Source organism: Nestor notabilis, unplaced genomic scaffold, assembly GCF_000696875.1.
Source record: "Nestor notabilis isolate BGI_N333 unplaced genomic scaffold, ASM69687v1 scaffold15496, whole genome shotgun sequence".
Taxonomy (NCBI): Eukaryota; Metazoa; Chordata; class Aves; order Psittaciformes; family Psittacidae; genus Nestor; species Nestor notabilis.
Window position 1 is genome coordinate 1 of NW_009931586.1, and position 14197 is coordinate 14197.

The 14197-nt window shown below is 38.1% G+C and overlaps 1 protein-coding gene across 1 annotated transcript; it reads right to left on the bottom strand.

Annotated features, from left to right (window-relative positions):
* Positions 1-1068: 1068 nt before the first annotated feature.
* On the bottom strand, positions 1069-13324 carry SDHA (succinate dehydrogenase complex, subunit A, flavoprotein (Fp)). The gene is made up of 14 exons (XM_010015986.1): positions 13244-13324; positions 12790-12951; positions 12245-12388; positions 11937-12101; positions 10338-10486; positions 9133-9257; positions 7769-7937; positions 6992-7187; positions 6046-6217; positions 4608-4726; positions 4053-4164; positions 2770-2900; positions 2146-2259; positions 1069-1331 (listed from the first exon to the last, which is right to left on the bottom strand). Exons 3-14 carry the CDS (start codon positions 12359-12361, stop codon positions 1245-1247), a joined length of 1656 nt encoding a protein of 551 aa, XP_010014288.1. The 5' UTR covers positions 12362-12388; positions 12790-12951; positions 13244-13324; the 3' UTR covers positions 1069-1244.
* Positions 13325-14197: the final 873 nt, after the last annotated feature.

Consider the following 14197-nt stretch of genomic DNA (forward strand, 5'->3'; position numbering starts at 1 on the left):
GGGGAAGCAGCGGAACGGCGGTGTCCAGACGAGGGAAAGAAGGTAGTGTAATGGTACAACACTGCTTTATTGCAATACGTATGAAATGTTATTTCCCCTCTCCTTCACAGTCTTGTTCATTCAGGCCTCTTGCTATAAAAGATAAGCCAAGTCAGGATGTTGTTCCCTTTCCCCATCCTGTCCCCACAACGGTAATGCTTTGGTATGCTACACTTCTCCCAGGCGAGCATCAACATGCTGGTACAAGGCAGAAAAACACTACAGCAGTGAAACATGGAATATTCTTTTTTTCCAACCACCCCCAGACACATGCCAACATTAACTTTTTTCCCCAAAAACAACTACCATTCAACAGCTGAAAAATGTCAAAAATTACAAAATGCATCATTCAACTGAGTGTGCATAGTTACAATTCAGTCCTCCAAGAACTGGGAGTTACTCACAGAAATGCTGCTAGTAACTGCTCTATTGACACCTTACAAGTTACAGCTTGGCACTAAAACATACTGAAGTTCACATTTGGTAAGCTTTAAGAAGCTTCTGTAAGTCTTCCGCAACACTGCCCCTTGGCTCCTTTGAGAGAAAATACAGTCTAGGAAATGCGCGCACAGAACATGCCACAAAAATAGCTTCAGAAGTTCCAGAGAGAGTAGAGATCAGCTATTAAGATTAAATTCTGTTCATGGTATATTTCGGAGGAAGTAACTGGAGTAGAAGTATCTTGTTTTCTTCAACAGGGCAACATAATGACAGTTTTTACAATTTTAGCTTTGGAAAAAACAAAGTTGTAATTACTAGTGCATCATTTTCTTTCATGTTACTTACATCAGCAATTATGATGCTTGACTTTAAGTCCCCATTCATAAAATTCAGCATCTCAATCTTGTCCAAAACTACTGCAATGCATTTCTTGTTCTTAAAATACGGAAATATAACTATACATCCAAAATAAAAGCATGATAATTATATACATAACATTCAAACAAATACAAGACTTCTCATCACTTTATTTAGACACATTTTGTGTTTTCCCTGTCAGTTTTAATAGATGGGTGAAAGAACACAAGCTGTCCTGTATTCCATTTTCATAACTGTACAGTAAGCAACAGCAAAATACAAGCTGGAAAGAAGTTTAATCAGCATTTTCCATTAATTGATAGTGACAGTACTATTTTGATTTGCTTGTGCTATGCTTACATCCACTAACCGCCTCTGGGAGAGGGCTGCCAGTTAAATTTAAGTTACTAGTATGAGCGAATAGCAGGGGGGACAGTTGAGCAGTCTTGTTCATTCAGAGTTCTGTCGATCACAGGTCTGTATTTCAAAGTCACCTGAAGTAAAAAAGAACGAAGAACTTTAAGACAAACCTCTTTTATCTAAACAAGACAGTCTAGCTAACAAGAATGACCGAGTAACACAGATAACTGAGTTACACTTCATTGATGTTAAGACTATTTCTCCATTATTCCATTCCTTCCGTTAAAAATGAACAGTTAGTAACCTACAAGGAACATTTATGTTCCACCAAGTTACCACTGATTCAATTCCTTTAAAAGCAAAGCCTGACCAAAAATGGTATCAGAAGACTGCTACTTTAAAAAAGCCTTCTGGACAAAAGGGAAGTTTTGGCTAAGATTCCTAGTTCTTTAAGCTGCAAAAGTCTTGGATATAGAAAACACAATGAATCAGTTAGGGGACAGAACTGTGTGACACTTTCTGTCCTCAGCAGCTACTCAGGAAGCAAGGTGCTCTCACTTGTCACCAAACTACATTCATGGAAGCTGGAACTAGGGAAAAGGAAACAAAGAGAATCAGAGAACAGGATAAAAAAAAAAAACAACTCCAAACCACTCAATATTTTTTTTCATAGGGCCAGATTTTTCAGCTCCATCTTTGAAATACCATAAAAACGTTATGCTAAATACCAACAAGAGATTTTTGCCACCATCAGAGGAAAAGGAAAAGCTTTTGAACTAGCCTGATACAAGGGGGAAAACAATTCCAGCTCAAATCAAAGTAACTTCCTAAATATCAACAAAAACTTCTCTCAGTTATGCCTACTGTTAAACAACAGTATCAAGAGCTGTCTGAGGGCAGCTGTTTGTTGACAGTGAGAAAGACCCTCAAGCATCAGGCTCTACATACCTTCCCAGATGGGATATCCACATAAGAAAGGGTGTGCTTTCTCCAGTGCTCTTCAAATGGCTTCCGCTGCTGGCCTTGGAGTGGCTTAGAGTAGTCAAACTCATCTACACGTAACTAAGGAGAAAGTTAGGTTAGTATAGACCAGAAGTTACATCTGCAAATCACTTCACAACCACATGATTAGTCGCATTCCACTTACAACTGTTAACACAATGTGTCTCCTAATAGCCAGCAAGCTTTATCTTAACACTGCCCATGTCAAATTTTAAACACCAAAAGCTTAACCAGGGCTTTAAGGTAATGTTTCTTGCACAGGACAAAATAATAGTCCTGTTTATGCATTCATGACCTTATTATTACTATAGTCCTAGTTTAGACCTCTCTAATCATTCAGATGCACACATGGAACAACTCTTGTCTCCAGATTGTTACACTGGTGTTGCATGTATTGGTCATTTTATATGTAACAAGTAACAGGTAAAACAGAGCATATGGGACCCCAAACAAATACTACACTAATCCCAACTCAAGACTATGAAGACTGCACTTCAAAGAAATTACAACTTTTAAATAATCCATCCAAGGACACATAACAAGGAAAATTGTCACAGAAAATATTTATACCTTATAGTCCTCTCTGGCATGAGCACCACGGGACTCCTTGCGGGCCTCAGCACCATAAATGGTTTGTAGGGCACAAAGCATCAGGTTTTGCAGTTCAAGGGTCTCCACCAAGTCAGTGTTCCACACAATACCTAGTAAAATATTAAAATACTACGGAAGACGTTCTACAAACAAAGTTATTCTTCAATTTACTTCTGTCCTATTGCTGATACTTAGAATCAAACCAGCCAAGGCTCTACCTACTGCAGTCACAGTACTCTGCAGTACTCAGTTACTCACTATTGCCTGCAACGCTCAGTAACAATTCCTGTACCCTAACAAATCATAATGAATCGTAGAGAAGTTCAGTTCTACCAGGTATCCCTGTTACATGTGTGTTACTGAGACAAAATTACACCATAGATTTTTGCCTGCTTTATATCATACCCACAACTCAGTCCCCATACCCCATTTCAGATCAGAAGATCTGGCTAAATGGTAGCTCTTTAAGTAGATTCCTAGCAGATCCAAACAGGGCTTTCCCTTCCCTCCCACCCTCAGCAAGAGGCGGGGGGGAAAAACCCAAACAGCCCTGCTAGTTATACAAGGTTCTTCATTTAAGTATCTTCAAGGCAGACCCAAGTTCACTTACATGAATGTATCTTCATTTTGATCCCTACATTTTAAGCTATTGTAACACTTAATGCTTGGCAAGAGCTGTCCCAGAAAGCCAGTCCTACTTTCACTGTTAGGACACACATCCAATAGTAGTAATTGGAGAGAAATACACAACATGAGAGGACGAAAAGTGCATCAGTACCTGTACATACAGTATCTGTCTGCAGCACTATCTACTCAGCTGAAGAATGAAAACTTGAGTGTTCAACCTATGAATAGTCTTGCTACCTCTTTGAAACTCCCTGGCTTTGTCAGAAGATACTATTAAAGTTCATCTTAGTATTTGAACAACTTCAAATCATGTTCTGAGAGAACAGCATTTAGAACCTTATACGGTTGAATCCAAGTTCATGCTCTGCTTCTTTTAAAGCGTATACAACCAGAAAGCAACCAGTAAGACCAAGTACTTTAGTAATTACCATGTTTAAATAAGTAAAGCTCTACAAAGTATTTTTAAAAATTCAAAATGGTCAAAACCTTTAGCAAAAGTTTCAAGAAACACGTAAGATTTTCAGGAGAGAAAAATAACTAAAAAAAAAACCCAAACAAAACACAAACAAACACCAAACTCCACATCTTTCCTAGAGGATACTCTAGCCAAGGCATATTCTTTACTATCAAATTACCTCTGTCAAATGTTTTTAGATGAGCCAGATCACTATAAATTTGGCTAACTTTTTCACAGCCTTCCTGGAGTACGGAACCAGTACGAAACACAGCAGCATGGTTTTGCATTGCCTGCAAAATAGTAAAACAAAATCAGTTTGATACGCTGCATGTGCGTAATATCCCACATAACTTCATTAGTTCCAACAGAGCTTGACAGGGAGCTGTTTTTACTTCAAACATATCTGCAGCCTGAAGAAAAAACATTCTTCTGTTCATCCCGAATAGAAGAAACCCTACTGTATTTGAGCAATCTGGCCTAATAGGAGGTGTCCCTGCCCATGGCAGGGCAGCTGGAACTAGGTGATCTTTAAGGTCCCTTCCAACCCAAACCTATGACTATGATTCTATGACTCCATTACACAGCAGGTAAACTACCCAAGGGAAAAGTTTACTCATACTGCTTTTTAGTTCCACAAAGTGTATTTTACTTCCTAAAGTGTATTTGCAATGTGACCAAACCCCATTGACTGCAGCTTCTCACACCTTATAGTCAAGAGCTTAACCAGGCTTACCTTCTGCATGTTAAGTCGCACTTCTGAAGTCCTTATGGTTCCATTAGCAAATCTTAATTTGTCAAGGTTAGCAACCGACTCTTCACCAGCATTTGGTTTAATAGAGGGAACTGTGTCTCCTAATAAGAAAGATTCAGTTACTAGGTCAGGCTCGGTTTTGGTTTCTGGCAGCTTCATAGACTAGCAACTACTAAAAGTCAGATTCAACTAAAACACAATCTGTTTTCTTCCTCTGAGGTACAGATTAATTATAACTTCCCTGAACTCCCAACCAATACTATCCATACACTTAAAAATAGAGTTCTCAGTAGAATATATGAATCACATTATTTCCTGTAGGAAAGTAGGAATTTTATAGGTTTGGCTAAATTCTGCTGTTAATTCCTTAAAAACAGCACTTGATGAAAATTCTTCTAAACTATGGAGTAAGTTTGTGGCTCCTTACTGTCTTCTCCTATACTTTCCTTGTCTCTTCACTCCCAAGCTTCCCACCCACTCTTGGATCTGCTAAGGTTCCAGGGACCAGTCAACAAGCTTGGCAGTTACACGAGCTCTGCATCTTGCCTCTAATACTGGAACCCATCTGTTATTGGGTAATAAACTAAACATAGCATCTTCCCAGCACACTTCATCTTAAATGTAGCTTTGCATTCAGACTAATAAAAACCTTCCTGAAATTTCAAACTCGAAGGAACCACAGAAAGATCCGAATGTTTGCACAAAGCCAGAGCCAACAGGCACCACTAGATCTAAACTGATTCCATCAGGAAACATCACTCTGCACGCTTTGTGCCATCAGACTGAAAAAACAATCCATCTTATTATTTTGGACATTAAGCAATAATAATACAGATCAACAAGGTGGCAGCAAATTCCACTATACAAAAGTGCCAAGCGTGAGACAGACTACATTTTGACATAGAACCACAGAATCATTTAGATTGAAAAAGACCCTTTAAGATCAGAGTCCAACCATTAACCCAGCCAAGTCCACCACTAAACCATGCCCTTAAGCCCCACACGTCTTTTAAATACCTCCAGGGATGCCAATACAACCACTTCCCTGGGCAACCTGTTCTAATGCTTGACAACCCTTTGGGTGAAGAAATTTTTCTTAACATCCAAAAATGCAGTGCAGGATGTAGAGAAATCAGTCTTCATATTTAATATTCTGTTTTGCTAATTTGTGAAAAATCTCAACTGTTTTTGCCAATAGCACTGACCCAATTCTAGTTTTAAAAATACCATCTCACAAAACAAATGTTAACTTCAAACATTTGCACAGCAAGGAACATGCCTATAAAAAGCATAAACATGATTTCTGCCTTATCTAACAAATAATAGTCTACATCTAGCGTTGTGAACTAGGCAGCAACCACTCTTTGTGGAGAAGAAATGAAATCATAAAGGCAAGTGTCTCTAAAACAATGAGACTTACCAGGCTTGGATGTGTTTGCAATAGTAAGGGCACAAGCACGACCGAAGACCACCAGATCCAGAAGTGAGTTTGCTCCGAGTCGATTTGCACCATGGACAGATGCAGAGGCTGCTTCTCCACAAGCATATAAACCAGGTACCACTTTATCCTCTCCATTCACATGTGTAATCACCTATCATTTCAGACAGTCAATTAGCACTCATTTCTTAAATAGTTTGTAACAGTACAAACCTCTGCATCTTGCAAAGGTCATGTGCATGTAAGGATGAAACACAACAATCAAGTTTTCTCCAGCTCTAAAACCAGGAACATTTTAGTTCTAATGGGTAAATAGCAATGCCATGTAAATATAGGTATCACTAAAACCCAAGATTTCTTGAATTATTCTTATGAAAAGTATGTGGTTCTGTTTCATCACAGTTCTGCAGCAAGACAGAAAAGCACAGGAAGAAAGTCTCATCAGACATTTCTAAGGCAAAATTTTACATTGAAAATTAACAACTACAATACACTGAAATAGAAAAATACAGCTGACACCATCACATTGATTTCTAATGAGTATGAGAAGAATCTGCTTTAGTGTAGAGATTATATGAGGTATAGGTAATTAATATACACTAACTTGAGCTACAGATTATAAGAGACCCTTAGTTTGATCTTTGTTCAACTATATTATCTTCAACTTGATAAACAGAATTGTTGTCAGACATGACAGTAACTTCATTTTAGGTGTTTCTTGGTACTCCCATCTCCAGATGGACTGGAACGTGGTTCTCAAGTTATTTACAAAAACAAACCAGATTGTGTGCAAGTACTCTGACATTATTATTACAATATTATTAGTATTCATCCTTCCACATATAAAAAACATTGTTAATGCTTTTATATTTGGAAAATAATTTCCTATTATGGCAAAAAGAAATACTGAGCGATGTATATTACTTACTTGTCCTTTGTAGTTTGTAGGAATACCTCCCATATTATAATGGACAGTAGGCAGAACAGGAATAGGCTCTTTAGTGACATCAACTCCAGCAAATATCATAGCTGTTTCTGAAATTCCTGGGAGACGGGTTGCTAGCTGCTGTGGTGGCAAGTGGTGCAACTGCAGGTATACATGGTCTTTTTCAGGGCCACAACCCCTATTAAAAAAAAAAGTCAACATGGGAATATGTAACAGGAATTCTGCAAACACCACTAATATTTCTAATCCAATTTGTCTCATTCGTGGGGAAAAAAAAATAACATCAAATGTTATCTGACAAAAATCAGGATCGCATATTTGAAAAATACTACTGACCCTGGCAGTATTTAAGCATATTTTTCATCTCCCAGCTTTTCACTTAAATACTTCACAGTATTGAAGATGTTAAACCACTATACCTTTGCAGAAATATGTAACATTTGAAAATAATTAGTCAAGAAAACAGAGCACCCAATTATTTCCATTGCTTGCAGTAAGAGCATATCTGTTAAACTTGTAGAGCAATTGTCTCTAGATGCACCAAATTCAAGCAGGAGACTCCTGATGTCTTGTGTTCCCTTTCAGTATCTTTAGGAATTCACAAGCAGAATTTCTTCCCTATATGCAGAGTTCAGCTGACAGTTATTAAAGCTCACTCACATGAAATATCAGGTGTTTATCAAATGAACTATGGTACAGTTTACCATCTAGTATGATTAAGTATTTCTTCTGAAGCTTCATTAAGGGTATTTAACTAACCTTCCTTCACGGATTTCTATGGTCATGGAACGAGACACTACATCTCTGGAAGCCAGATCCTTAGCAACAGGTGCGTATCTCTCCATAAATCTTTCACCTTGACTGTTAATTAGAATACCTCCCTCTCCACGACATCCTTCTGTTATAAGGCAGCCAGCCCCATAGATACCTGTCAATGAAGAAAATACCATCAAATGAGAGATTCTCTGGACAGCTTCACAATCAGGATAACTAGGACTGAATAAACAAGATCTTCCTAAAACAATGCAAGTAAGTCATGGGTAGATTTTATTCCACCCTAATCATACTCCTAGGAAATGTCCCCCTAAGACTGCTTAGAAATAAGTATTGTTACTCCTTTCAAATACTCTTCCCAAAAGATAATCAAGTTGATATGCAACACCAACAGTATCCAAAATATTAGAACTAGAGAGATCTGCACCCATCAATATGTAGGGAGAATTTTATGAAGATTTTGTAGACCTTCAGCCATTACTTAGTTCAAGATTAAGTAAATCACAAGTTGATTATCTCAAGGCCAGTTTGCTCATCTTTGTTCCCTCTTCTTCTGTGCTAAGGCAATACAGGATGGCTTCAAATAGTGGGGAATGTCAAAGCTTACTCAGAGTTAGCCTTCAGCAGTGGTCATCATAGAAAACAAAAATGCTAACCAACTCATACGTTTGATTATTACATTAAAAGCTACAGAATTATCACACAGGCAATCAAGGTTCTTTGACAGGGAAAAAAAATTATCAAAGTCAAATGAAGACTGTATGGCTATAACATTGCAAAATAAATGAACAATTAAAAATTCACCACTTACCACAATTTAAAACTAAGTATTAACTACAAAAAATTACTTTTGTGACTATTGTTGTCCACAGTTTAGATACTGATCCTGTGCTATAAAACCACAGTCCTAAATATATACCTTTACTTCAACTATCCCACTTGCACAAAAGATTTAGTATGCAATTCCTCAATAGCTGCATCTATCCCATTGCTCCTGCATCTACTATTGAACCCTTTAATATTTTAAAGGCAAAAGGAAACATAAGTTTTAAAAGTGAAGTGGTTTCAGCTTGGACTTCAAAAAACATTTTAGTTTTGTAAAGACAATGCCTCAAAATATTTAACACTGATCTATAAATTAGCACAGCTGAAACGCTTACAACATTCTAAGTCTTTAAGTAAGACTCAGTGATTTCTATTCAACAGCAGCTGCAGACAAGTGTGAACAGCTGTCACAAACAACTAATGAACTGCTATAGAAAAGTGCAAACTGACTTGAGCACATTTTAAAACAACAAAAAGTTTGTTTAACTCAGAAAGCAATGTAAGTATTATTTCATATTCTGTACCTGTAGGGTGAAACTGTACAAATTCTAAGTCCTGGCAAGGAAGACCAGCTCGCGTGACCATAGCAGTGCCATCACCCGTGCTAGTATGAGCAGATGTGCAGCTGAAGTAAGTGCGGCCGTACCCACTACAGAACACAAAGGTTTACAGAATTAGCAAGTAAAAGAAATCTCTAGAACGTACTGCTCAGCTATGCTGCTTGCACAGTAACAGAAATAGAGCAGAGGGTTAATAAGCAAGATGCGTAAGTTTTGCCATGTACTAAGTTCAAACAAAATAAAAAAAACAAACTGGTATTGTCCTGTTATGCTCACATTTGAAAAACAACTGGTGACAGAAGGCCCAAAAAAAAGAATAACAATTCCGAAGCCGAATAGATAGGTTAGTATCAGAAGCCTTTTTGCAAGAAAAAAAGTTGTGTCAGGAAGTTCTCTCAATCCACTACTATTAGACTTCATTCAAGCTATTACTAGCAGTTCTATCAAAAATAGCACACAGCAATAGTTTATATCCTCAATATGGCCCTGATTTTATGTTCTTAGATTTCAAAACTCAGTTGTCTAAAATCAGGTATTAAACATGAAATCTTACACCTAAAACAAATAGGTTAGTTTCCAACATTACTGAGAACTGCCCGTACTCACAATTTCAGGGCAAACTCTCACAAAAAGTATTTATCTACATATTCAATATACCTCAAAGAACACAAGTATGAAAACAGCCTTGGCTTTAATAAAGCCGAATTATGTAGGCAAACAAACAGTTTTTTCTTTGACAGGTATGTTTATAAATATTTTGCATACTGAAACAGATACAAGACAGCCCTAAGCAGCAAAAGACTAATGCATATCGTGTTGTAACAAACAGAAACATACAGCATGTTTCAAAAAATCTAAGGCCATTGGGGGCATACACATGCGCTCTTACACATTCAAACTTCATGTCCCTGTTCTAGAACTCACGGTTAGACCTTGTACTAAATTTATACTTGGTCACAAAATTATTATGTGTCTTCTTTCAAACGGAATGATGGAATGCAGTTCCATTGCTTCTGATTGAGGCAGAAGTGGGAGGGAAAATAACATATAAATTATGTTTTTCAAGTCAACATGTCATCTCCACACTTTGGATTCAAATACATGTAAAAACACACAGGTCCAACTAGCAGCACTCTCAAGTTTGCCATCTGTCATAAACTTTACATTACCCCGTGGCAATGACAGTGTTCTTCGCTCTGAAACGATGTATAGTGCCGTCTTCTATGCAAAGGGCAATAACACCACGACATTCTCCATTTTCCATAAGTAGGTCCAAGGCAAAATATTCCACGAAGTAGCTTGTGTCATATCTTAGAGACTGAGGAAAACGAAAAAAAAAAAAAATAAAAAATAAAAAATAAAAAACCCCCCACAACTTTCAGAAAAATCCAGAAACCAAAGTAAACCCCTCTTCAAAGCTGTCAATGCCTGTGGGCTGTATCAGGATACAAACCACCCCGACCAACTCTCAGGGAAACCAGTTTCCTCACAAATCCTTATAAAACTTTGCTAATGAATCCAACCTAGCTTAAAGGGATATAGGTAGTTACCAAACCATTTAATCCAAGAAGTCATAGCGAATCAGCAAGCCTCATTATTTCCCCTGTACCTTTGGCATCACTTTAGTCAGCTGCAGTGCTTGATACACGTACCAGCATGTTTCTTTACGTAAACCTCTCACAGAGAAGTGGAGTACATCTCCTGGAGCCTAGTATACCAGCAGCAGCAGGCATCAAGCCAAGTAAGTCTTTCATGCCCCCAAGGATCAGCACTGAGCAGCTGTGTTGCAGCAGCATTTATAGTGTGGACCTGAAGGAGAGCAATTAGCTAGCCACTAAGTAAATAAAAAAAACATTAGCTACTAGGTACTTAATTTCAGGTTTCAAGTAGCTTACTACCATTTTAAAGTGACCCTATCTTCAGTTATGGTTTACAGAACTGACAGGAATAGATGCTGGAACAGCAGTCACTTACTTGCCATATAGCCAGCTCAGAAATGCACAGTAGGTCTTAAAGCATTTACACCTCTCATTTCTCCCTGTTCCCCGTTTGAAGATGAGTGAACGAAAATGCTGCCTTGTACTTCTTTTCACAGTTCCCCAGTGCTGCTGCATCAGATTTTTTTGTAAATATTTTTTGGTGGAATGTTTACATAAATTCTCTTTGGGTGTAGTTAACAGACACAAAAGTATTAAAAGTGAAGTACTACAGACCACAAAGCTAACACAGTGTACACTAACAGCTGTTGTGTTCAGGACATCATATACTATATATTATATATATATTATACATAATACTGTATTTTAATATATATATTATTTTATCTCTATATTATTATATATCAGAAATATATACTTCCACTACTATAATTTATTCTATTTCTGCACACTCCTGCCACTAAACAAGCATCAGCTCTGCTACATCCTTCCACACTGCCTCAGGAAGGAAGGAAAACCAGAATTGTTATCAGTCATTCTCCTGGATTCCTTGTTCCTATGTGACCAGCTACGTATTTGGTTTGGGTTTTATTTCAGTTTTTTTTGGTTGGTTGGTTTTTTTGTTGTTATTGTGTTGGTTTGGTTTTGTTGTTTTTTTTTTTTTTTGGGGGGGGGGGTGTGTTTGTTGTTGTGTTTGTATTTGGTGGGGAGGGCATTGAGGGGAGGGAGAAGAGAGGGAGGTGTTTGGTTTTCCCAAACACCAGGGGAGGAAAGAAAAATCATTAATTGCAAATAAAAAAGCAAAAGCAAGTTTACCTCACAGCCACTTACCCTGCCATACAGAGTATGTAATAGTGAATGTCCTGTCCTGTCTGCCACACAGCAGCATCTGTGAGCCTGTCCTCCTTTTCCAAACTGAAGACTTTGTCCCCCAAACGCACGCTGATATATTTTTCCTTCTTCAGTTCTGCTGAATGGCATCCCATAGTTTTCCAGCTGTTAACCCAAATACAAGCATCGGAAACTCTTGTGCATAACAAAGCAAAAAGTTATTTTATTATGTTCCTAGTAAGGAGGTCTCCTTGGAAGCTACTCTGTGTTATAAGTACTTGCAGCTGACAAGCTCCAGTGAGTCTCACCTCTATCACCGCAGCTGGGGCTTGCTCAGTCATGTAGTGTATGGCATCCTGGTCACCCAGCCAATCAGACCCTTTCACTGTGTCATAGAAATGCCACCTCCAGTTATCATCTTCCATGTTTCCTAGAGCAGCATTGATCCCTCCCTGAAAATGAAAATCCATTTCCATGGAATATTACTGAAGTAGTTTTAGTAGATTTTGCTCACTTCTGTTAAAAATCACATATCATTTATGGCTCTGTGTACGAGGGATACAGTAAAGTCATATTTAATGTGGCTGTGAGAAACCTCTGCAATTTATCAGTTCACAACAGCTCTTATCTTGTGCTGCTTTGTGTAACACAGGAAATTGCAAAGTTATATTGAATGCAGTGAAAAAGCACTGAACAGAATCTAAACAGGTATCGCCCTCCAAAATAGCTTCAACTAAATATGCAATATTTATAAGAGGAAGCGTGGCCTTAAAATGTGATGTTGATGTGCATATCCAAAGCAGCTTTATGACAGCAGGGATCTTTTAAGTGTTTGTTCTGTCTCATTTCTCACCTGCGCGGCAACAGTATGAGATCTGGTGGGAAACAGCTTCGTAATACATGCTGTATTAAATCCAGCTTCTGACAAACCAAATGCAGCCCGCAGACCTGCTCCTCCTGCACCCACAACAACTGCATCAAATTCATGGTCCACTACTGGGTATTGTGTAGAAATCTGGGAAAACAAATCGATTTGTCATGATCACGCAGATTTCAAGCTAGGTCAAACTTAAGTTTCATGGAGATGCAACCAGTATAGGTTTAATGTTCTTAAAAAGACCCTTGCAGCAAGTGTTATGTACTCTCCTGGGTGGAAACCATCATTAAAAAGAGCTATCCATTTCAAAACGCAGTCTCATTACATACTCGAGCACAACACAAAACACCAATACCCACTCATTTAATGTCTCTCAAGCATTGTGTATTATCCAATCTGTTACTTAAGATATAAAGAAGCACAAACCTACCGAATCAGAAACCTTTGTAGAAGCATTCTTCTTTCCATAGGCTGTGAAGTGTAAGTTTCGGGCAAGAGCCTGGCATGCCGCTGGCCACTATGGACAGAAGTCAGGACAACTGTTATGGAACACGTTTCACATGAAATGTTTCCACAAGGAACACTTTTAGCATTCTCAGCTGTTCTACCTTTATAACAAACCTTTACTTACCACTGATACCACATACACAAGAACATTGTATCAATGTATTTTACAGCTACAGGAAATGAAACTTTGGCTTTCCCGTTATCTTCCTTTTTCTGGGGGAGGGGGGAAGAAAATAAAAGGAAAAAAATGTTTTGACTGCATGAGAGAACAGCCCACAGGTAACAGCACATTTCAGGCTGTTATTTACTAACACTAACCAGTCTCTCAGACCTGAAGTTGCACTGACAGAAAAACATGTTTGCAATTAATGCTGTAGTACTCTTGCAGTTTTTTTCATACGTAGAGAAAGATGGAAGATACCTTTATGGGAACCACAGGAATTAACGGGAAGTACCTCTTGTGTCAAGCAATCCTCAGAATTTGAATTATTTCAGGTGGGCAAGAATAATGAAGATTAAAAAAAAACCAAAAAAACAAACAGATGGTAGGAAAAGCTGTTCCAGCTTATCATTGCTGCAAAAGTCAGAGAGCTTTCTCTTCTTTTCGTTCTCTATTAAGTAACCAAATTAGAACCATTTATTAATAACCAAGGGAAGCACAAAGGCACAATTTTCCCCTTCTGTAGCATTATTTCCTCTCCCCTGGCACATTCAAAACCAAAATCAAAAAAACACAGCACCCAAACCTACCCAATACCCAGGCTTGGCTTTGATAGGTTAAAATAATCACAGTTTTAGTCTTCACCATATAAATCCCTAATGTCTTGGAACCTGGTATTCCTTCTTTACACCATTCAGAAAAATACGCCTAACTCAG

Excerpts from the sequence above, each read along its gene's own strand:
- SDHA (XM_010015986.1), bottom strand. The coding sequence starts at position 12,361 with ATGGAAGATGATAACTGGAGGTGGCATTTCTATGACACAGTGAAAGGG. Across the intron at positions 7,938-9,132 it reads TGTACAGTTTCACCCTACAG|GTATCTATGGGGCTGGCTGC; the intron begins GTACAGAATATG and ends CTTCATTGACAG. Across the intron at positions 2,260-2,769 it reads ATGCCAGAGAGGACTATAAG|TTACGTGTAGATGAGTTTGA; the intron begins GTATAAATATTT and ends CTTTCTCCTTAG.